The sequence below is a fragment of the Actinia tenebrosa genome, unplaced genomic scaffold (assembly GCF_029948245.1).
Source record: "Actinia tenebrosa isolate PJP-AT-01 unplaced genomic scaffold, QUT_ActTen_1.0 PGA_scaffold0__85_contigs__length_37466705, whole genome shotgun sequence".
NCBI lineage: Eukaryota > Metazoa > Cnidaria > Anthozoa > Actiniaria > Actiniidae > Actinia > Actinia tenebrosa.
The window spans coordinates 25,927,966-25,952,173 of NW_028292569.1; the positions used below are offsets into that span (position 1 = coordinate 25,927,966).

At 37.1% G+C, this 24,208-nt stretch overlaps 5 protein-coding genes across 9 annotated transcripts; 2 read left to right on the plus strand and 3 right to left on the minus strand.

Moving 5' to 3' along the window:
• Window positions 1-551: 551 nt before the first annotated feature.
• LOC148913941 (proline-rich transmembrane protein 1-like) lies at window positions 552-16,592 on the minus strand. 4 transcript variants are annotated; one of them, XM_089037811.1, is made up of 7 exons: window positions 16,476-16,592; window positions 14,753-14,899; window positions 14,101-14,670; window positions 4,530-4,552; window positions 3,872-4,102; window positions 3,453-3,578; window positions 552-2,462 (listed from the first exon to the last, which is right to left on the minus strand). In XM_089037811.1, the coding sequence occupies exons 5-7, from the start codon at window positions 4,097-4,099 to the stop codon at window positions 2,280-2,282; spliced, it is 537 nt and encodes a 178-aa protein (XP_088893937.1). In that variant the 5' UTR covers window positions 4,100-4,102; window positions 4,530-4,552; window positions 14,101-14,670; window positions 14,753-14,899; window positions 16,476-16,592; the 3' UTR covers window positions 552-2,279. The 4 variants fall into 4 exon arrangements, with proteins under 4 accessions (XP_088893937.1, XP_088893936.1, XP_088893942.1 ...); XM_089037810.1 differs by lacking the exons at window positions 14,101-14,670; window positions 14,753-14,899; XM_089037816.1 differs by lacking the exons at window positions 14,101-14,670; window positions 14,753-14,899; window positions 16,476-16,592 and adding an exon at window positions 5,426-5,558.
• LOC148913942 (uncharacterized) lies at window positions 4,900-7,770 on the plus strand. 2 transcript variants are annotated; one of them, XM_089037801.1, is made up of 4 exons: window positions 4,900-5,194; window positions 5,395-5,588; window positions 5,717-5,880; window positions 6,072-7,770. In XM_089037801.1, the coding sequence occupies exons 1-4, from the start codon at window positions 5,179-5,181 to the stop codon at window positions 7,252-7,254; spliced, it is 1,557 nt and encodes a 518-aa protein (XP_088893927.1). In that variant the 5' UTR covers window positions 4,900-5,178; the 3' UTR covers window positions 7,255-7,770. The 2 variants fall into 2 exon arrangements, with proteins under 2 accessions (XP_088893927.1, XP_088893924.1); XM_089037798.1 differs by having other exon boundaries at window positions 4,900-5,588.
• LOC148913943 (uncharacterized) lies at window positions 7,818-12,358 on the minus strand. Its single transcript, XM_089037788.1, has 2 exons — window positions 8,857-12,358; window positions 7,818-8,326 (listed from the first exon to the last, which is right to left on the minus strand). The coding sequence occupies exon 1, from the start codon at window positions 12,279-12,281 to the stop codon at window positions 8,871-8,873; it is 3,411 nt and encodes a 1,136-aa protein (XP_088893914.1). The 5' UTR covers window positions 12,282-12,358; the 3' UTR covers window positions 7,818-8,326; window positions 8,857-8,870.
• LOC148913944 (uncharacterized) lies at window positions 12,340-13,770 on the minus strand. Its single transcript, XM_089025946.1, has 2 exons — window positions 13,752-13,770; window positions 12,340-13,535 (listed from the first exon to the last, which is right to left on the minus strand). Exons 1-2 carry the CDS (start codon window positions 13,768-13,770, stop codon window positions 12,340-12,342), a joined length of 1,215 nt encoding a protein of 404 aa, XP_088882072.1.
• An 880-nt stretch (window positions 16,593-17,472) lies between the features above and the next one.
• Window positions 17,473-23,767, plus strand: LOC116307616 (uncharacterized). Its single transcript, XM_031717885.2, has 7 exons — window positions 17,473-18,005; window positions 18,736-19,111; window positions 19,196-19,534; window positions 19,932-20,157; window positions 21,170-21,279; window positions 21,824-21,992; window positions 22,073-23,767. The coding sequence occupies exons 1-7, from the start codon at window positions 17,542-17,544 to the stop codon at window positions 22,327-22,329; spliced, it is 1,941 nt and encodes a 646-aa protein (XP_031573745.2). The 5' UTR covers window positions 17,473-17,541; the 3' UTR covers window positions 22,330-23,767.
• The last annotated feature ends 441 nt before the right edge of the window (window positions 23,768-24,208 follow it).

Genomic DNA, 24,208 nt, shown 5'->3' on the forward strand with positions numbered 1-24,208 from the left:
TAGATGAATCAACGTGCAAACGAAGAATATTCAGTTAAATTCGGTCCTTCATGGTTTTAGTTTCTAACTAGTAGGTTACATACAGGAGGGGGTCCCCTCCCCCTAAAACACTGAACTGTGATAACAGAGATAAAGTAAGAGTAACTAGTACAAAAAAGCACACCAATGAAATTATCGGGGGGGTGGGGGGGGGGGGGGGATTGAAAAGAAAGATCTGTTTTATAGCGCTATTTAGTTGTTCTGCTATTTCACTGATATACCGTTTACACTTTAACATGCAAACAAAGAATATTTCATTGTTTTTGATAGATATGTCAGTGTTTTTCTGTTAATGTTTCTTATTAGTGTATGTAAAATGTTTATTTTTGAGGAACTTTATATGGGACTCTTGTCCCAGTGTTCTTTCTCTTAACTAGTGTTTTTTAAATTTATTTTTAAATAAGTACTAGTTGTAAAGCTAATAAATAAAATATAAATAAATAAATATGCAGTATAGTTTGCCCTTCCCAGTCTTAGTTTTTAACACAGGTTACTAGAGATCAGGATTGTTGGCTTTTTTTAAAGATTATTTATTTTTATCATAATCATTTTTACATTTTGTATTGACATAATCATAAATACATCTTGTGGGAATAAGTCCTTAAAGTGCTTATAAGCCTTTACACAATATTTTCAGAATTGATTCTGTAAATAGTTGATTGTGAAAATAATTCGTCATTTGAATGTCGGGTCTTTGAGATACGAAGGTATATCTTTCAACTTTGTTTAACAGGCCAAGTAAATTCACTCTTAGAGTGCAAACCATATATCTGTGAAAAAACTTTGCACAAATTAGTCAAAGTTCGGTAGACTTCAGTCGGACGGTAGACCTACAAAACTTTGCACTAATGTGTACAATAGTCCCCTTCACAGTTCCCTGTGCGATCTTGAAAGGTAGCCATGCCTTTGCATCGAAGCGGTCTTTCTCATTGCATGCTCACCATTCATCTTGCTTCTGTGGAAAGGCATGGCTAGCTTTCAAGATGGTGCAGGGAACTGTGAAGGGGACCATTTTGTTAGTTAACTTTCTCATGGATATATGGCACTAAATAGTACGAAAAAATGCAATGTCTATAACATTGTTTTCAGTGCTATTTAGTACAAATCATATAATGCTAATCACATAATATTATATATATATAATATATATCTATTATCATATAATTATCCATAAAATACCTATATTTATTATATAATTACCAATGAAATATCTATTTTTCTCTATTTCGAAAAATTGATATCTTCACACGTGAAAATAACATGTTATTTTCACGTGTGAAGATAACACCATTGCGATGGCTATTCAAAAATACACGGAAAGAATTGCCTGAAAAATCCAAAACATACTTTCATTGATAATTATATAATAAACAGAATATTACATGGGCGCTTGGAGATATGAAATTTATCTTGTGTTGAAAATCTCTCACTCGTTCGCTGCGCTCACTTGTGAGAGATCTTTTCAACACTCGAAGATAAATTTCGTATCTCCACGCGCCCATGTAATATCCTCTATTTCTCCTTTTCAAAGACTGATATTTTCACATGTGAAAATAACGTTATTTTCACATGTGAAAATATCGTTTCCATGCGTATTTAAGCTATTAGTTTATAAATGAAAACTTTTTATGATAATAAAAAGCTTATTAAGTTGATTTTATGAATAATTATATAATAAACAGAATATTACATGGGTGCTTGGAGATACGAAATTTATCTTCTCGTGTTGAAAATCTCTCACTCGTTCGCTGTGCTTCACTTGTGAGAGATCTTTTTAACACTCGAAGATAAATTTCGTATCTCCGCGCGTATGCCCCACAAGCTTAACAAACTAGCTAGAATGTCTCAGAATTTTAAACTGTGATTGTGGAAAATTGATTATAAAATGTTTCTATTGTTTACTGCCCTTTGATAATAAAAGAAAATGGCTATATAATTCTTGTAGAATTCATTAAAACAGATATTGAGTGGTTAGTGCAACAAGTATCAATTTTACTGGGAAAACTGCTGCAACAGTGATTGGTTGGCCAAAGAGGCATTGCACCATCACGTGACGGCAGCCATGTTAGATGGCAGGAACAATACAATCGTTTTACATGAGGAAGAATTCAATTCCCAAGAGCAAAGAGATTTTATTGTTCTGCCATCTAACCACAGGCAGTCCAAGCTGTATTATGGCGTGGGCACGTGATGGTGCAAAGCTTCTATTGTCTATTGATCTCGCTCTAAGATGAACTATTTCAGTTGTAGTCATTATAAGTGTTTTCCATTGTGAGTAGTGGAATGAGATAAACAGTGAGTATGATGATATAAAGAACCATGAACGCTATCCCTAAACCAATTGCCAGGAAGGACATGGTGCGAGCTGAACGGGAAGCAGCTTCGGCTGTGAGGTAATCACCCCTTGCTGAGGCAGTTCGTACCTATGAGTAAAATTATGTTATAAACTATTAATTACATGTTATTAATTATTAAGTAACAGTTTTAAAAAATTACTTTATATCTACATTGCAACGTGTACATCACTGACTTGCAATCACACTGAAGATGACTCAATAGTCTCCTTCACGGTTCCCTGCGCCATCTTGAAAGGTAGCCGTGCCTATGCATTGAAGCGAGAGGAACAGTGAGCTTGCAATGATAGAGACCTGTGAATAATTGTCCAAGGTGTTAAAAAAGGTCTCTATCATTGCAAGCTCACCGTTCATCTCGCTTCAATGCAAAGGCACGGCTACCTTTCAAGATGGCACAGGGAACTGTGAAAGGGACTATTCTACCCTAATTAACTATTTCAAAAAAACTAATATTACTCCAAAAGTTTAAGTTAAATAACAGAATGGCACACAGGTAGCCCAAGCACAGAAGTAGTGGGTTGCGACATCATCTAGTCTTAAGATTTCACAACAAGATTTCATGAGGTATTAAAATATAACTTTCAAAAAGTATTACATTCTCTACTTTGACATCCCCATAATACTTTGCGTCTTTGGGGGGTGACCAGAGGGTAAAAACCCACTTATTTTGCTGAAGGCTGATCAGACAATGTTGAAAATACCTTGTTTGGTATCTAAAAATAAAATGAAGAAGTAAAAGACAGAAAAAGATAGAAGCTTGAAGAGGTTTAAGGTAATTTCAAGTCAATACATTTTCTGTAAGACCAAAACTCTTGATGATCTGTACACGCAAAAATAACTTGGAATAAACTGATAATCAGTATTGTACAGATAAAAGCAGGTATAGTATAAATTCAATTAAGAAACCTTTCAATTTGGGACAGTTTTTTGATTGGTTACCCCCAAAGACGCAAGGCATTATGGGGAATGTGAAAGTAGAGTAAAACTTGTTAAAACAGATAATGATACAGCCTGCTAACCCGTCACTTGGGCTACCTGTGGACAGCTATAACAACACACCTCATTTGATCTGATGATGGCAACAAGGCCAAGAGGCCAACAGCAACATAGACAAGCAAACCAAGCCAGTGCCTGATAGTCAGGGGGAGGTACTCCAACAGGCCTCGCTACGACCATATTTGGTTGCTATGGAAACAAGAGCATTCAATTCTTAAATCAAAGACTCGCACACCTGGGGTCTACCATGAAATTACTGGACCTGGAATTATGAGAGTAGATTTCTCTGGTTTTCCTCCCTCTACATATCCAAACACAGTAAATTTCTATTTGTGGAGCTACTCTGTAGATATGTCATCATTAAACTGTTATCATCATCATTATCTTTATTATTATTTTTAATTTTTTTATTTTCTTAATTGAAAAAAAAATTGATATTATTATTATTATTATCATTATCATTATTGTTATTATGTACGTACCTGTACAATTACACTTGTCGTAGTCTGTCCTTGGTAACTCTGGGGGTAACCTTGTTGGACTGGATAAGGTTGGGTCCCTGGGTACGGCTGGGTCCCTGGGTACGGCTGGGTATGCTGGAGGAGGTCCCCCAGTAGCATAGTACCCATCAGGCAAGTTGGAGGGGCACTGGTTTCCAGGATATGCTGGGGGTCCTGCACTCGTATCTGTTGTGCTAGTTGGAGGGCCATTACCTGTGAATGAATGAATCAGTAAGTGAAAAATGAGATAATGGAAAAATGAATAATTAGAAAATTAAATATGATAGGGTAGTCATTCAGATTTAAGTTCAGTAAAGCTAAATAAAATAAACTAATAATAATAGTAATAATAATAATAATAATCTATAGTGCTATATACATTTTAACTCTATAGCGCTTAACAACTACGGAGAAAAAATAATAATAATAAATATACAAATAAGATTTCAATAAAAAAACAACTGAGAAATACTAACGAATACTGAATAAATGAATGAATGAATGAATGAATGTGAAAATTAATAAATGAATAGGCAAAGGGATAAAAGAAGAAAGTAATGAAAGTCATCCTGATTGGAGATCAGAAAAAATGATGGAAAGAAATAATAATTTATGAAATATTTAAAAATATTCACCCTACCTTTTTCCATGACTGCTATTGGCCTAAAAGATGAAAAAACAAATTAGAATAAGAATGAAGAATCAATAAAATACTCAAAAAACTCTGCCAGATATGAACTCACGTAAATATAAAACTAATTTATTATATAGCTGGGACAGTATGTGCATGCTGATTGGTCAAAAACTGTGCTTTATTAGCATCAGAGCACAGTGCTGCTAGATCCTGTGACCTTTCTATTTGCATAAATAATTTTAATACTGAAATAAAATTAGTGACTATATCTGTGATAAAACAGCTTTTTCCAAACGGCTTTGATTTTGACAGACGGGGCCTACAGTTTTAATATACAAGAAGGGGATGTGTGATAACGTACCCAGTGAACTAATAGGCCCTTTGCAGCTAGTGGTCACGTGCTTGGATACCGCTTAGCAACACAAAACTGGAGAGCAAGCCTTCCAGTAAACAAAAGTTGTAATAGGTCAAGCACGCGTGGTTTTATACGATAGTTTCATCGTTCAAAACGCTTAATCCTTTTGCCCTATCTACAAACACAGTAAGATAATCTTAAATTCTCTCCTTTGGACTCGATTTTTGGTTCGAAGTAACGATATTCTTCGCGTTATCGCGAAAAAATTGTCACCGCCGGCCCGCTCGACGGCTGAAAAACATGGCGACTTCGCAAGGTATGTACTTCAAAACTCTCCTTTTTTTTGGTTTCTTTTCAATTATTGGACTTCTAAAATCTCTAAAATAACAGTTTAGATTGTGAATGGTGATCGATTGTAATTGGACGGCATTTTAATGGACGATTTGTTTATTTTTTGTGAGAGTGATTCCACGTCTAAAGTCAAGACTAACCCATGTTTACATATATTCGCTGTAGATGTTAGAACTCCCGACGAGCCATCACATACCAAGAAAAATTCTTCGTACCATTGTTGTGTTCCCTTGTGTAACGGAGATTCTCGATATCATCCTGATTTAAAGTTTCACCGCTTACCAGGCCGTGCAAGGGATGAGCAATTGAAAAAGGAATGGCTGGTGAAGATACGAAGAGATGTGGGCCCACACTTCAAGGTATATAGGAATCTAACAATATCAATGCACAATACGAATTGCCTGTGGATCTTTAAAAAACTGTAATGAAGATAAAAATAGTTGAATACAGTTACATTGTTATTAAAAGGACATTTGATTTATAATAGGTTAACAAAAGTACCAGAGTGTGCTCAAAACACTTCACTGAGGAAGATTACAATCCTCCCACTGATTCTGGACGTCAGTTGCTAAAAAGAGAAGCTGTACCATCAATCTTTGACTGGTCAACCAAATCCAAAGCAAGAAGAAAGATAATTCGACAAGTAGATAGGTAATGAATATCACATATTTCTACTTCAATACATTTCATTTAGACTTGACTGATGGAATTGTACTTGATGTTTATTTTGGTTTAAACCAAAATAATTTTATAATTTTAATAATTTAGTCTTTTATAATTTTTTATTTAGTGTGAACTGAGTGTGAACTGAGTGTCATCATAATTTCAAAACCTTTTTACAGAGACACTCAGACAGATGAAAGTGATGACAATGAAGATAATAGTCCCAGCACTTCTACAACCTTCAGCATGGATGACCTACAAGCACAAGTCCAGTCACTCAGAGCACAGTTCCAAGATGCACAAAAGCAACTTGAACAAAGTAGAAATGAAACTGCAGCTGCCCTCACTGAAATAAAAAGGGTTAAAGTTGAAGCTGCAAAAGAAATTGAGGACATTAAGAGGCAAGCTGCAGAACAATTAGCACTTAATAAATTTGGGCTTGAGAGATTTGGCACAGACAATGAGATCATAAGATTTTATACAGGTTTCCCATCCTATTTACATATTCAGTTCTTTTTTAAGTTTTTGCAGCCATGTGCTGCACAAATGACATATTGTTATGCCTCTGGAGAAAGAGAAAGTAGACCAGACTCAAGAAATATGCTTCTTGTGGATGAATTGTTTATGTTTTGTGTACGCCTCAAACTAGGTCTATTCGGACAGGATTTAGCTCATAGGTTCCGAATACATAAATCGTCAGTTTGCAGGAAATTGATCACATGGACTAATTTTTTGTATTTTCTTCTTGGTAGTCAAGTGATCTGGCCTTCAAGGCAAGATGTTGATAGGTTTATGCCAGAAGGTTTTAAAAAGCTTTATGCAAGCACACGTGTCATTCTAGATTGTACAGAGATTTTTGTTCAAACACCTACCTCCCTACTACTTCAGTCGCAGCTTTATTCTAGTTATAAGAGTAATACTACACTCAAGGGTTTGATAGGCATTACCCCTAATGGAGCTATTAGCTTCGTTTCTAGCCTTTACACAGGGGGGATTAGTGATAAGGAAATCACAAGGTGCAGCGGCATTCTAGATTTGTTAGAACCTGGTGATTCAGTCATGGCAGACAAAGGGTTTGACATTGAAGATTTACTTAGGGAGAAGCGGGTAGAGTTAAATATTCCTCCGTTTCTTGAAAGTCAGGAACAATTCTCTGCCGCAGATGTTCAAAAAACAAAGACACTAGCAAGTCTTAGAATTCATGTCGAGAGGGCAATAAGAAGAGTCAAAGAGTACCACTTTTTTGATTCAGATGTGCCATTGTCCACTTTAGGTTCAGTCAATCAGTTATATACTGTAGCCTGCCTCCTTACAAATTTTCAAGGCCCACTTATTTTATCCAATGGTAATAATGAGGCATAGTGTCTGTAAGAAGTTGGTGAATGTATGATTAATGTGGCTTACATAACCCATTAGATAATCTTTAATGCAGGTTGGTTTATCATGTGTCTTGGATTGCTTTTTGTAACTATTTCAATTTGTTTGTAAATGAAAACTCAAAAAAAAAAACTAATGAACAAACACAAAATCTAAATAGCACAAATAAATATAATACTAATATGATATAAATATAATAAAAAATAAATTAAGATTATGAATTGATTTGTCATTAATAAAAATAATATAATATTTGTTATCATAAGAAATCTGGCCATGGTTTGAGAACAACAACAAAAATCTTAGTGTATTAATGTAAATAGTAATTGAAGAAAAAACTATCAACTTTGTCCTTTGCTTGCTGGAAAAACACTGAATCAAAATTAATTCTAGAGCAAACAAACAAATTTTCGTCAATGTAACTGAAAAAATCACACCATTCTAATCCTGTGAGTCCAAGCTGGCACTGGATCTGGTAATAATAAATGTCTGTTGTTTTCAGTTTGTACTGGTTAGTGTTCTGGTCCTTGGTGAGATACCTCACATTGTCAAATGATGTTTCCCCCCTCTTTAACGACCTTTATTTCTAACAAGCCAAAGGGATTCTGACCATTATTTATGGCATCAAGGTCATAGACTTTCCTGTCTGGGCTACAACCTAGCCATGGGCACTTTGGGTGGACAATCAGCCCAGATGGGAAGAGGTTTACTCTTCCACCCTTTGCATTGCTAGCATAGACCATGGCAGCATGTGGTTCAAGTTCAATGCCTCTTCTCATTGCTGCAGTTTGTACAAATCTGGTGGGGTTTAGCTGATTGACAAGGGTGTCAAAATGTGACACCCGGCGAGCGACAATGCCAAATTTGCTTGCTGTTACCCTTTTTTTCCTGAGCAGGTGCCATACATCACTCTGACTTTGAGTGACTGTTTGCTGCTGCACTCTCAGTGATGACTCTGTTGTCACAGACAATGTTCCAAATATAGATTGTTGACGACTGTCAAGACAGATTGACACATTGTTATTAAATCTGTCCTCTGCACTTGAGAGGGGAAGCTCTGGGAAAGAAGTGCAAGTAAAATCATTTATGATGTAGTCAGTTGACATCTTTTGTTGATATGACAGGACACATAGTCCATGGGCCAGGCCCCCAAAAATAAGGTCTTCGGTAACAGTCAGGGGGACAAATGCTATCATACATTTTTGGAAAGCTTGCACCCTCTACTTTATGGTTTTCAGTGATAGCAATGTCAGAAGAGTAGCTTTAGTGCTGAAATCACGTGATATTATGACGTCACTCAATTAAAATCGAAATTTAGATAATACTAATATTCCAGCTATTCAAGTTTATTATAAGGCCTGAAATGTATATGCAATCATTTCAAAATGATAGACAAGGTATTCAGTAAGCTCAACATGAGCTACTCTAGGGAGTTTTAGAATATCGTAGTTACCATGGCAACAAGTTATTTTGTGATTTATGTGCTTTAAAGGGAAAGAATAGTTGGAAAATATATTTGATACATTTATATTGTTCTTCGCGTAGCCTATTTTTCAATATCAAACGTCTGACTCTATACAAACTTACTGTTAATGGCCTCTTTAATTGTCTTCATCATCCTCTTCTTCTTCTGAACATTCATCATCTTCGAGATCTTCATCTTCTACACGATTGTCACAGTCACGTAGTTTGCACATATCAGTGCACTTCAGGCCATTTATAATGCACATACAGCTTGATGGTTTACATGAGCGTGAGCAAGAGCAGGAAAGGAATTCTAGGACAGCTGTGGGGGCTGGTTCACCGCTCATCCATTTGATTACAAACTTGTTGTCTTCGTGAATCCACCCGTGTCCAATAGGTGATGGAACGTTAGGGCAGCCTTGCAGACTTCTTCTCCAGATGGCTGCTTGGTAGTTTGCACGTTGTGTATGGAGTTTTAAGCAGTCAGCGCAGGGCGGTAGCTGTTGCGATTCTAGTTTCCCTTTCTTCACACAGAATAATCTATAACGAAGCTCATTTACTTCTTTGGTTCCAGGATTGGAGCTGTACATTCTGCATGTGAATTCTTGTATCTTTGAGAACACGTCGTCTGTGAAATCCCACTGCATTCCAATTTGGTGAAATAGGTCTTGGTACAATTTGTTTGTTTTCAGCATTTTGAATGCAGCTAGTTTTCCTTTTCCCGCAAAAGCACTGACACTGTCACAGCCTGTAAAGGCGTGAAAACCGAGAAGAGACGTACATACCTGCGATCCTAACATTCGAGCTACATTTGAAATGTCAATGTACATTGTTCGAATCTTCTTGCCACATTTCACGTACAATGAGCATGGAATATAACTACTGAAAGCCAAACAGAGAACAAATACGTCGGTATCTTCTGAACTAATCACAACTGCTTCGTAGCCTGCCGATGCTGCATTTGCTGCATGGAATAGAACTCTTGTGTCAGCCTCTTCATGATTTGATCGAAGGTCCTCCCATTCTGCTGAACCTGATGAAGTGATTTCATAACAGTGGTCTTCTGTTGTTACAAAGATAGTCTTTGATTGTTCAGCTAATCTTTCCTGATACTTCTCCTTTCTCCATTCTTCTGAAATAAACTTAATAAGTTGGGACTTGTTTTTGGAACTTGCTAGAAATTTGGACCACTGACGAATCTTATGATCTGATTTGATGTTTTTAAACTCGTGTCCACTTTCAGAACCCCTCTTTTCTCTTTCGGCATTTTTGATCGATTCATCCTTGTAAACATCGAAGACAACATCGATACGTTCGCTTTCGTTTCCTTCATTTAGGATCATAGACATGAGACTTTCAGCTACGTCACCAAATGTCTTCTGGTCAACTTTCATTTTCTGAACAAAAAACATCCCATCAATAATTCGTGCACTTGGCTGTGGAATGGTATTTGCCGCTGGTATGTTCTTCTTCAGGTCGTTTAACAGAGATGATTTATTTGTTTTCCTTAACGATCCATCAGCAGATGCCAGAGACCAAGGTAGGGGTCCAAGTGGGTGACAAAGGACATCACTTATATTCAGCTTTCTGTTCTCAGCAATGATCAGCATCTGTGCAAATAAAGCTCTATCTGCCTTTATTATAACTTCCTTGCTTGTTCCTCCTCCGACTTTCATCTTCTTGGACAGATTTCCAAATGTTTTCAGTTGGAGCTTGGTCATTTTATCATAGAAATTAGACTTTGGTGGATTAGACTCCAGTCGGTTTTCTCTAAATGACTTGTATGCTTCCTCACCAAGAGCTTTGGCTTGAATCAAATCTTTGGCAATTTCTGGAGTCGCAAGTTTACCGGTAGATAAACAAACAAGATCCTGTTGATTACTGTTAAAAGGATTTATCCAGCTTTCTTCTAGCAATGAGAGTAATGCATTTACATCTGCTTCATCTTTTGCCATCCTACTTGGTTGAAGATCAGTGTGTTTTCTGCTTGCTGTGTTCAGATGAAGCATATCCTTAAGCTGACGCATAAATATGCTTCGAAATTCTGCAACTAAGTAGTACTTTCTCACAGCACCAGGTTTCAAGCTGAATCCCTTGGTTCCTCCAGCAGTCTGTGTATCTTTATTAACGGTTTCTTCAACGGTTTGATCTACGGGTATTCTTCCAAATGGATTGTCGTCACCAATCTGTACAGAAAAGCCACCGGCTCTAAAGTACTCTATTACATCTGGGTGATCTTCTTCGAGGTGGGACATTTCTAGCAAGTAAGCAGATAAATATCTGGCGTAATTTATATTGTCATACGCAAAGCACCACGAAACCATTCCCCTGATAGAAGAGATATGAAGCTCCCAGTTACCCTCTCTTGATGCTCTTAAAAGTCCCAGAAGGATCTCCATAATGTCAATATATGACATCCAAAATTCAGAGAGCTGACCATTATGCTTTCGTAGAAAGTCTATATACATGTCATAGAGCTTAACGAATTCAGCAAAACTAGAACTTCCCATTTGTTTATTGAACTCTGCCTCACAAACATTGTCGTAAAGTGTCTCAAGTCCATTGAAGAAAGCATCAACTTTCCTATTTGATTCCTTGTGGTTTTCCTCGATCCATGACCGAAAGCCTTTCCATATCAACCTCATAAGTGCTTCGTACATTAGTTTGTGGAATCTAACTGCACGGTTGTATCTACGGCCATCCATGACTCCTGAGACAGAACCTTCTGCTATCACACCTGCCTCGATGCATAGATCTCTAAGCCCAGCATCTTGAAAGCGTTTGCCAATGATAGACAGTAAGGTGCAAGCTGTATGGAACACTCCAATCCTTAGTACGATATCTTTAAATCGTTGGTCATGTTTCCATTGAATTTCAGTTGCTTTTGCGTACAGCGCTTGGTCAAACACAAGGACGATACTTTTCAACTTGAGCTGGTTCTTTATCTTCAAAGATTGTACTAGTACTTCATGGACCGTTGCCATGTCTGTAGCAGGTGAGTTGATAGTTGGTAAATATCCTATGTTGTCTTTTGTGACTTCTACTTTATTGCGGATGGAAATGTTAAAACCAGTCCAGCTACTTGCTCTCTGTCTTTCTCTTGCATGGAGTCGTACTAAAATCCAAATCAGATTCTTCTTTCTTGCATTTGCCATCAATTCTTCAGAAGTGACTTCAACATATTTCCTTGCTCGAGGGCCACAACGATCTCCGGCGTTATATGGAGGAATCTCAGCGCGCTGCAGAGGCTCAATGCTTCTTTTCTTTGTTCTTGCAATCTCAAATTCTGGCTGTGCAGGAAGATTTGGACCAAAACGTCTGGCCTGAACGACAATACCATTTACTCGATGAGAAGTTCCTCCTCCAGATAACGTTTCTTCCAATCGATCAATGTTGTCCCAGCCAAGTGTTGTCTCAATATACGGCTGTATATCTTCGGGCAGCGGAACGTCATTGTTGGGCGTTGATGCCATTTTTTTAAGACAAAGTGCTGTGTTTATTTCCTCGACTTGCGAGTAGGCAATACCATGTCCGCATCTGTTTAACATCTGTATGACCTCAACATTGTTAGTCAAAGATTTGACTGCATAAGGTAGCAATATCTGTTTAGGGGGGTTTCTCTTTTCCACCGCTCACACCATAAATAAGATCTTGTCCATAAGAACTGATTAGGCGCTCCAGTCGTTGAGGGTATTCAGTTGGAATCTCAGTATTCCCAGTCAAAACAGTGTAAAGAAAAGTCTTGAGTTCTTCCGGTATGTTTACTGCATTCTGACAGAGTTCTGAAGGTTTTGGAGGCCACGACACATCTGTATTGTTATTTGACAAAATACCATTCCGAATATATAGACTAGCTTCCTGAATTTGTTTGATCTTTGATGGCATAGTTATATCTTCTTGTTGTTGCGCAAGTTTTGCCAGTTCCTTAGCCAATTCACGTTTTGAGAGACTTTCAGGAATAACAAACAGCTTATTGTTGTCAAGAAGGTCCTCAAACTGCAAAAGACTGCCAAACTCAAATTCCAATTTTCTGCGGATGTATTTCTTGGTTGACTCAGTAATTTCGGTAACGCCCATTGAGTTCATGTGGAAAATTAGTAAGTTTCTAAGGTCAACCAACTTTATTAATCTTGGATTCTCTAGTAAAGAACGTATGAATTCGAAAAGCTTTTCGTAAGCTTGAGTCTCAATGTCCTTATACCAATCATCAACATCAACAACTTCATCCCCGTCTTGAAATTCATTTGAATTGCTCACTTTAGCAGGGCGAGTATAATCTCGATAGCATGAACGGTGGTAACAAGCTTCGGCGGCTACTAGTTCACGGCTTACGATGGCAATTATCTTAGTGTCATCTTTAGCAATAGCAGTTGTTCTAATGGAGTCATCAGCACGCAAATCTCTACACTGAATCAAACGCTCTCGATTTCTTGAAGATTTTAAATATTTACTTTTCTTTTCACAAAAAATGCATATCTCCTCGTATGTCCTACTCGAGCTTGATGGTTGTCTATTAGTTGCGTATCTCTTTTGCTCAGGCTCTTGCACATCATCAGCATCTTCAGTTGATCGAGAAAGGTTTTCAAGATCTCTTTTCAGAGTAAAAATACTTCGGCATTTTCTATGATACATAACGTTTGCCGGTATTTCTCCTTCGTTAGTATCCCTAGCCACATCAAGAATTGCTTTGTGATTACGAATTTCTGCAGCCTTTAGCAATGTTTTCCAAGATCCGAGGTCTTTGGGGGAAGTTAAATTTTGACTATTATCATCAGTACAATGAATAATACACTTTTTAAGATCTGTTGTACAAGAAAGAAAATCAAAAATGCTTTTACGTCTCTTTAAGGTATGTAAGGACTATAAAATCGACAAGACAAAGCTTCAAATCTGTTGAAAAAATGCAAATTCCGATTTCTAACATTGTTAGAAATATCTGTATTATCAGTATCTTCATTTTCGTAGTCTTTAAAAGTGTTTAATTGAGCTGATTTTGCTGAAAATTCTACTCTACTTACCACACAAATAGTCCGCCATCTTGAAAATTACCCAAAATGCTTTGCGGATCAGCAAATATATTTTCTTCCTTTTTTAATCATTTTTATAAGTAATTTCAAAGTAAGCCAGCTTTTAAATGTAATAATATATAGTAGCTCTATTGTTTTAACATGTGATAAATAAATATCGAGCTTAAAACCATGCAAAGCTATTTTTATAAATTAATCTATCCCAGCCTCGTTTTCATGCTAAATCGATATTTTTCAATAATCTGATGTTACAAAAAATGCCACAAAGCTACTCTTTTAGGAATGCTATCATATAAATTTTGAAACAACTTTAGGTGACCTTTAACCTGGCATAACTCACAATTTGTCCCCCTTAGTGTTACCATGGTCGAGCCCTGGCCCATGGACTAACAGCCTTTTGGGACATTTCCAAACTTGCTCTGTACAAATGGGATATTGCCAAGTTGATCTTGATTGGGCAGAATGGTTGTAAAGAGAGGATAAGGTGGTTGGAAGCCATTAAAGTGCTCTTTTGTGAGGGTAGGATACTGGGTAGATGGGGAATACAAATTACTCTTGATATATCTACTGTACGAAGCGCCAAGTTGGGGTTTTTTCACTAGCACGTCTTGTATTTCTTTTTGTGCGATTTTGGATCCTCTAGGTATGCTCCAACGCTGCTTCATGCTGGTACATGTTAGCTCATCAGGCAATGTCCGATGTCCCAGTTGCTTAAGAAGGGCTAAATAGTAAAGAAGCCCGATCACATGATGGCAGTATCCACCTGCCCCGGCTACACATGAGCACAGCCCAGACAGCAATGTCAAATTGTTGTTCTGGACTGACACCTCTAAAATGTGCGGTGGTTCAGACTTCCTCATTGAGCGGTAACACTTGCATTTAACTCTCACGCACTGGTCGGTATATATCACTAAAAAATTGGAAAAATTAGTGTGAATTGTCTGCCATTCATATCATAATGAAATAGAAAAAACATTTTGGCTATCAAGTACCTTTAACGTCATGTAAATAGCCTGGTTCCGCCATAAATTTGTACGCTTTCGAAGTGCTTGTGCAGCCAGACTTCTCTATAGCGTAGCTCCCTACATCATCGAAGGTGAGGGAAGGAAAGATAGAGATGTCTTGAGTTTCTACTTCATCTAAAACAAAAATAAACATAAAAATATCAGTACGAAGAATTTTTCTTGGTATGTGATGGCTCGTCGGGAGTTCTAACATCTACAGCGAATATATGTAAACATGGGTTAGTCTTGACTTTAGACGTGGAATCACTCTCACAAAAAATAAACAAATCGTCCATTAAAATGCCGTCCAATTACAATCGATCACCATTCACAATCTAAACTGTTATTTTAGAGATTTTAGAAGTCCAATAATTGAAAAGAAACCAAAAAAAAGGAGAGTTTTGAAGTACATACCTTGCGAAGTCGCCATGTTTTTCAGCCGTCGAGCGGGCCGGCGGTGACAATTTTTTCGCGATAACGCGAAGAATATCGTTACTTCGAACCAAAAATCGAGTCCAAAGGAGAGAATTTAAGATTATCTTACTGTGTTTGTAGATAGGGCAAAAGGATTAAGCGTTTTGAACGATGAAACTATCGTATAAAACCACGCGTGCTTGACCTATTACAACTTTTGTTTACTGGAAGGCTTGCTCTCCAGTTTTGTGTTGCTAAGCGGTATCCAAGCACGTGACCACTAGCTGCAAAGGGCCTATTCAGGTGTGAGATATATATATGTTATTTACCGGCCAGGAGATCTGGATAGGGAAAACTATGCCCGAGGGCACAGTTTTTCCCTACCCGGACCGATTATAGGACGGTAAATAACTTTATTTTTTCACGTAATTTTTTTACTCGTTTTGTTTTGTTGTTTAGGGGCAAAGGATACCGGACCGCGAGCGCGGGCAGATACTGACAAAATACCGCCCGCTCAAACAGCCAATCAGAACGCACGACTTTTTAGGAAACCGAACCGGAAAAAAATACCTTATATTTCGAAACTCACTTTAAGCCCCAACTGAAAGGAGACTTTTTAGTTATACTATACTTTGTATACTATACTATATTTACATATCATCAACGTGATTACAATCATAAAACTAAAAAACTGATTAAAAGATACTAATTACTAAAGATTATTCTATTTACAAATGAGTTTTTAAAACGTTGAGAATTAACTCTAGGTCTAAATTATATTTGGACGTTTGTATTTTAGGCGCTATGCTATGCAAAGGATGGTCACTACTGTACTAACCGATTTCTTATATAGCCTTGTGTCAAATTTATTTAAAAGATCCTGGATATTATAATGGTATGTTGTATAATTTCGTTTGTAACAGCGATCTAAAAAGTTTTGTACGGTGGTAAGCTCCGGAGGTGATGCTCCATAAACACTAAGACCATAAATTAGTTTTGATATAACAATTGTGGAAAATAAATGGTCAACTTCTTTTTGTGTATATCCTTCCTTCCTAAGGGATAATTAATCCAAGTAAACCTAAATAGAACGAAATAAATTATGACGATATAGGGCAGATATCAAAAATATTTTTGAGCGATTTTTCAGTGGAATTGGAAATACCTAAATAAGCTAATTGATGGGTAAGTATATTACGAAACACATTTCAGGATATTTCGAAACTGAAATATTGATTATCTCTGATTCATATTCATCAGATCTTATAGAAAAAAATATATATACATATTGACTTACCAAGATTTGTAGAAATCTAGGAGAAATGCTAGCGAGAAAGATATTTTACACTGTCCTACGGTACCTAACAAATGTCGACCGTGTTATTCGATCTCCGCGTGAATCAATAATATATTAAATGGCTATGACGCAAACGATGTCATGTGACATCGAAACAGGAAGCCCAAAATACTTTTTTAACTCGTTGATACTAGCCGGCGTCACATCCGGAATTTTCTTCGTATTTACGAAGAAAATTCCGGATGTGACGCAGGCTAGTTGATACGCGAAGCGTAGAAACGAGTTATCGTGAGGGGTCTGAGAGGATTGTGTCTAGATGGGATACTCGCAGTCCAGGTGATTGAGAGAGGATTGTGTCTAGATGGGATACTCGCAGTCCAGGTGATTTAGAGAGGATTGTGTCTAGATGGGATACTCGCAGTCCAGGTGATTTAGAGAGGGTTGTGTCTAGATGGGATACTAGCAGTCCAGGTGATTGAGAGAGGGTTGTGTCTAGATGGGATACTAGCAGTCCAGGTGATTGAGAGAGGGTTGTGTCTAGATGGGATACTAGCAGTCCAGGTGATTGAGAGAGGATTGTGTCTAGATGGGATTTTCGCAGTCCAGGTGATTGAGAGAGGATTGTGGCTAGATGGGATACTAGCAGCCCAGGTGATTGAGAAAGGGTTGTGGCTAGCTAGATGGGATATTCGCAGTTCAGGTGATTGAGAGAGACTAGGGTTAACGAAGTACGTCATAGGTTTCCGAACACACGAGTGGAAATTCACGTTATATGACGTCATTGACACAGGGAACCCAACATGTAATTGTTTTTAGGAAAAAAGTTGGGATTTTTAGGGAGATTTTGATTTAGGAAAGACTCAAAACTTAACTTTTTGATCGTGATTTTTTTGAGTACACTTCAAAATAGCAGACATTTTGTCTAACTAGGTCAACTTACTCTCTGCACTGACAGGTGGAACAGGTGCGTTACTCGATCCACGCTCTCAAGTCCAGTCCAGTCCTGTCCTGTTACATAACTAGTTGCGTTGTAACGTCCAAAACCTTCTGCAAGGCTCCTAAAATCATGGCTCATCTTTTTGCAGTCGTTTTGCTTATTTTTGTTGTCTTTCCACCACAATTTATCAGCGGCAACATCTTTCCTTTCTGTTCTTCCAACCCAAACAAGTATTACGGACCTAAATTACCAAGTTTTCCCGAGGCGTTTGAAGCAAGTGTCGAAGTGAATATTGTTGACAGGAACTACACTGTTCTCTATGCTGAATACTATGACAAGAACGCAAATAAAGGTGCCCTGAGGAAGATCAAGAATGGAAGGTCCACATACAACATTTATAACTACAATGAGAATGAGATGATGGTGATCGATGAAGGGAATCGAAACTGTTCTCTGCAAAATATCACGGACATCCATCGATACCCTTTCTTCGGAAGAAACGGTTCCCAAATTGAAGGAATGGCCGACTTGTTCCGCTTTGGTTCCAGCTATAACGAAACGTTTATCGGCAATGAAACAGTCCGTGGAATATCGTGAGTTTTACTGCTAAGTATTTAAATTTTTAGAGTGATAAAAACAAAGGTATTTCGTTATTCTTGAATGGTGATTACGGGACCAAAGTTCACACTTTCACTTCCTTACAAACAGGAAAAAAGGTTATCATAGGGAAAAAATTAGATACCACTCATGATTTTTCGCTTCTGAACAACCTAAATACTCGTTGAAAAATACAAGGTGATAATTATTAATTTTAGAATAGTTTTAAGAACCTTGCATTTTATTTGACCACGCTTTGTGCGTTTAAAAAGTTTTGATTTTTTTTTCGTCTAGAAGATTAATAAGAACTCAGTGCTTGCTCAGCTAATAACTCTCGTCATATAGTGTTCTTGTACGGTACGATAATAAGCTTATGTTATCCTAAAAATTTATATGAAAAACTACAAGGAAGTAGAAACATTTACTTTCACTTTCAACCATGCATCTATAATTAATTAATTATTCATTTTTCATGGTTGAAGCTTTTGTTTTCGGAATAACGTAACATTTCGGTAATCCCGCAATAGAGGGAGCTGAAAAACTGTTTCTACACTTGTAAATTAAAAAAGCACCATTCAGTGCTTGGGAGAAAACAACACATCTAACGAACTCAAGAACCAATAACATAGTAGATATCAGCTGATCTGTGGGAGGTGCACACCCCCTGTACCACTCCCCTGAATTACACCCCTGGTAATTTATTTCTATATTTTGTTCTATTTTTAGATGCTACCACTGGCAGACATGCATCAATCATCATAATCATTCTTATCTCCTCGATTACTATTTCTCTATTCCTGATTGGTCAATGGCTCATGGTTCTGGCAATATGCAAGTTGTCCGTGCCACCATTAATGGTACCACGACCCATACCTATCACTCTGGTGGCAGCCTTCCTGAAAATTCCACTCGTTCATTCTACCATGTGTATGACTTTTTTTCCTTCAAGCCAGGACCACCACCACCATCTGTCTTTGAACTTCCAAGGGGAGTGTTTTGTGCTGGGATGAAGGATAGAAAACCTTTGCCAGAGATGAAATCTGTTTTCAGCGTTGAGATAGAGTCATTAAATATGGTCAACAAATCAGTCTTTTATATGAAGGTATAAGAGTTTTCTTTAACAGTTTTGAGCTGCTTGGTTTGATAGTTGATTCCATTTCTTCACTGATTTCTTTACTGATTGCAGGAATATTATGATGTTGATCGTAACATTGCCATGTTCAAGTACTATGATCATCGTCACCAAAGTTACGGAGAGACACACATGATTCATGACTTCACCCATGGTGTAATCTACAATATTTCAGGGTCTGTCTGTCAAAATGTTACTATCTTGTCCCCCAATAACACCTGGGAAGGAAAAGAAACAGCTGATCACCATATTAGGATGAAGACTTCATCTGAGATGGTTTTCTCAAATAACAAGTCCGCAATGATATACACTGGGTCCACCACAGTGCGTGGCATTGATGCCGATGTGTGGATAGTAAAGAAGGAAACTTGGCACAGAGGATATAAACAGGAGGTAGAACTCTTTTCTTCTTTTTTTATATTTTGTTCTTGGGATCCCTGTGGCATAAGGGAGAAGGGAGACTCAGGAGAGTAAAGCAAGTCACCAAAGGTAGCCCATTGAAGGAATATAGTGGATATAAGCATATTTCGTTCTTGGGATCCCAGTGGCAGAAGGGTGATATGTAGGAAACTAAGGAAGAGCAACTGGTTGGGTAACCTAACTCACCAAAGGTAGTCCATTAAAGGAATATTCAAGACCACCCAAAAGATATCTCAGGGTGATGTCATGGTCTCTACAGATCCAGGGGCTTGGATGAGAGGGTTGCAATTCACCCCCATTCTATTAAGATTTTATTAATTCATTGCTGTTGAGGTCACTCTGATTAATTAACTTCAACTGCCATCTTTAGATTACTAGCGAGTACTATTTCTCAAAGAAGCCCTGGAATGTGCTAGCTGGCACCCTTAGCAACCTGTCACATGTGTTGCTAAGGATTGATATACATAACCAGGTAACAGGCCGGTACCACAGGATAAATATCTTCAACTACGATCCTGAAACAGTTCCACTCTCTGTGTTCAACATTAATCCATGTTTTGTTAATAACCGGGCTGTCATTTCAATCAAACTGAAGGGTAAGCTGGCTGTCCTTTTCATTTCCATCTTTTATCATTATCATCATAATAATGTATCATGATCAATATCCTCATTTATCATCACCACCACTATGATCATTACCATTGTCATCATGAATCATCATTACCATCATCATCACCATCATCATTATTATCATCATGTATCATCATAATCAACATCATTACCATCATCATCATCATCACCATCACCACCACCATCATCATTGTCATCATCATCATCATCAACATGATCATCACTGTCATAGGTACAAAGACCATATTTTATGATGATGATGGTGGTGGTGATGATTGTGATGATGATGGTAATGATATGATGGTGATTATTATGAAACATGATGGTAATGATGATGATGTTGATGGTGATGATAATGATGTTGATGTTGATGGTGATGGTGATAGTAAATGATGATGATGTTGATGGTGATGATGGTGATGATGTTGATGGTGATGATGATGATGGTGATGATGTTGATGGTGATGATGATGGTGGTGAAGGTAATGATGTTGATGGTGATGATGATGATGTTGATGGCGATGATGATGATAGTGATGATGGTAATGATGATGATGATCACAATGATAATTATGACAGTAATGACAATAAGTAGTGGTGATGGTCATGATTTTTCCCTTTAATGATTGATTCATTCATCAAACTGAATCCAGCCCATGTCCGCTATCATAGGTGTCAATTATTCATCATCATTATCATTATCATCACCATCATCATGACTTTCAAAATTATCTTTCGTCACTAGCTGAAAGGAACTCAGAATAAGGCTAATTGATTATCAGTTAAATATAGCCTTTAATATCAGTGAAAAGACAAAATTCAGGATAAAAAACATTTTAGTATACCTCATAATCACTTCATGAGCAGTAATAATCATCTCAGAATCACTGGTCGCTCGACCAATCACAGCAAGCCAAACTCTATATTCAAGTCTAGAATTATACGAATATTGAATATGAAAAACAATTATTTTTAAAGGTGACATAATGGGAGACGTGTCCAAGTATGAGACTCAGTTTAATGTTGGCGTTAGGAACAGTGTTGCCAAAGCTGCAGGGGTTTCAAATCTCAGAGTGGATAATGTTAGGGTATGTATATAATATAAGAATTAATTCTTAACAAATACCCATTATCATGGCATCATGCACTGGTACTGTTTCCATGGTAACATGTATTTTTATCGTTTCCATGAGACAGGCTATTTGCATGGTTTATGGAAAATTGTTCGTAAGCGCACACGAGTGTAACCGGGGCCACTTGGACAAGTGAACTAATCAAAATGCAGAATGAAAACAAATTTGCATTGCAACTTTGGATAGACTGGGTAGTCAAGCCAATCAGAAACCTAGACTGCACGACAATATTGTAATTTGACCCTGGTGTTACACGTAAAGAACTTAAGATATAACCATTGTCATTTTCTCTTGGGAATAAAAAGATAACTTTGATGGCAATCGTTTTCTGCTGGTTTCTGATTGGCTCCGCTACCCAAAGCTGGAATGTATTGTTTTTTATATTCTACGATTTAATTGGTTCTCCTTGTATAGCTGGCCCCAATTATAGTAGCCGACTGTAAATATAGAAGTTATTAACTATTAATGTTTTCAATTTTTCGACCTGAATTGTAAAAAGAATGGAAAGAGCTCAGAGTACATCCAAATTTGGTTCACACTTCTTGGTAAGCCGCCCGTCACGTCACCTTATGTGAAAGAAGTAGTAGAGAAGAACCTAACAGAAGCAATAGAGGTATTGAGAAAGACTGTGCAGGAAGGAGAATTGGAAATTATGTGGAACATGCCTGGTAATTAGTGATAAAACAGTGAAAGTAGTCATTAATGATAACTGAAAAGCATATTTAATCAAGGATGTATTTTCCAACAGGCAAAGGAAAAATGACCAAGAAAGCTGAAAAATTCTTCTATGACTCCATGGATATTGACAGCCCCACCTCCTCTCCCGTCAGCCCAACAGATCATGGAGGTAAAAAGGGGAAGAAGAAGGGAGGAGTGCCTGGGGGTGCCGTGGCAGGCATTGCTTTCTTGATGATTGCAATTGGTATCTGTATTGGCCTGGGAATTGCCCACATCATTATGAAGCGACGTGGTACAAGCCTTTTCCAGTACCAACGACAGGAATGAGAAAATGAAGGGCATTGTTGAGCCCTGTGGCTTTTGTGTAGTTTTAAAAAATATCCATACTGTACGTTACCCCACCCCCTTAGAGGGGTAAGTTGTTGATATACACTCACTATCACTATAACCATTATCACCATGACAACTAGCACTAGAACTACACTTCAAAGATGATTTGATTGAGGTTTAAGATGCAATTTTGCAACATGTTTTGTAACCCCCATATTTATTATTCAGCCAACACAGTCCAATTATCTTAAAAATAATAACACATTCTAGGACTTCAATTTAGCCTAGAGACATTTGTTGTGGTTTTTAGCTTGCATCAAATATCAAAAGAATACCTAAACTCCGAAATTTGATTGACAGAAGCATAATTACCCAGGTCAATATTTCCATCTCTAGCTGGTTGTCTGTGATGTGTAATTATGTATTAAGATGGCAGAGTACGCTGGATTACCTTTGCATACTAAAACACTTTGTTTTCTTGTTTTTGATAATATTATTTATTCATATTATTTTATAATTTTCACACAAACAAAATTATATATAAAAGTAAGACAAGGACATTATAAATAATAGACAGCTATTACCAACATGTTATGCAATAATCTTTGATTTAAAAACCAAAGATGCAATGCAAAGCTTAAATTGTTAGAGAAGATTTATATTTCGGTGGCCTCAAGGGTCTCTGCTTGATGCGTGTTGGGATAGCACCAAAATTAGCTGTATGATCAATTATCACTGCATTATGTGTGATAGGTCAAACATTTTCGCAGTGACGCATCCTTTCAAAATTCAGTGTGAAGTCTTATGGGATCCCTTTCTTTGCGACCCTGATATTGTAGTGAAAAAAAAAAAATCAAAAGGACAATTTTACAGCTAAATTGGTTCCAATGTTTCGTTAATACTAGTAAGGGTTCGCAATATAATTAACCTGCAATTTAATTGAGGTTAAGTTTATAAGCTAACATTATTTACAGGTTTATAAAATTATTATTTCAAGTTTGATACTGCATAAGTATTTAAGATATTTATTCCCACTAAGGGGCCATTCATAATTTAAGGTTGGTGGGGAGGGGGCTATGTGGAATATATGACCAGTCCATATAGAAAGGGCGCAATATAAATCATAAATCATTTACAATACCAACCAGTCCTATTTGATACAACTCTTCAGTTACATACTTATCCTAATATTTTTGGATTTTCCAACCCAAATACAAAAAGAAAAACGTTTTCACATTAATGTCTCAATAGGTAAAAAAATGATGTTTACTGCTTGTAACAATATCTGTCTCCTTAAATATCTGCATAGGTAGCCCCCTCCACCCTTAGTTATGAACTACTCCCTAAGCTTTATTTGTTGAGTTATTTAAGTTAAGGTTTTAACCTGGCACTTTAAATTACATATGTTTGATAAAATAAAAGTATTTAAAGATAAGGTTTTTCTTGTTTTGATATTTATTCATCCATCCATCCATCCATCCATCCATCCATCCATCCATCCACCCACCCACCCATCCCACCCATCCATCCATCCCACCCATCCATCCATCCATCCATCCCACCCATCCATCCATCCATCCATCCCATCCATCCATCCCATCCATCCCACCCACCCATCCATCCATCCATCCATCCATCCATTCATTCATTCATCTATTCATTTATTCATTGATTCATTTCTGTTTGTTTGCATTTTATTAAATGATTGATTATTTATATATTTATAATTTATTGATTTATTTAATGATATCGTTTATTTATTCATCATTTATTGATTTATTTATTCATTCATTTATTCATTTATTTATTTATTTATTTATTCATTTATTTATTTATTCATTTATTTATTTATTTATTTATTTATGTTCGTTGACAA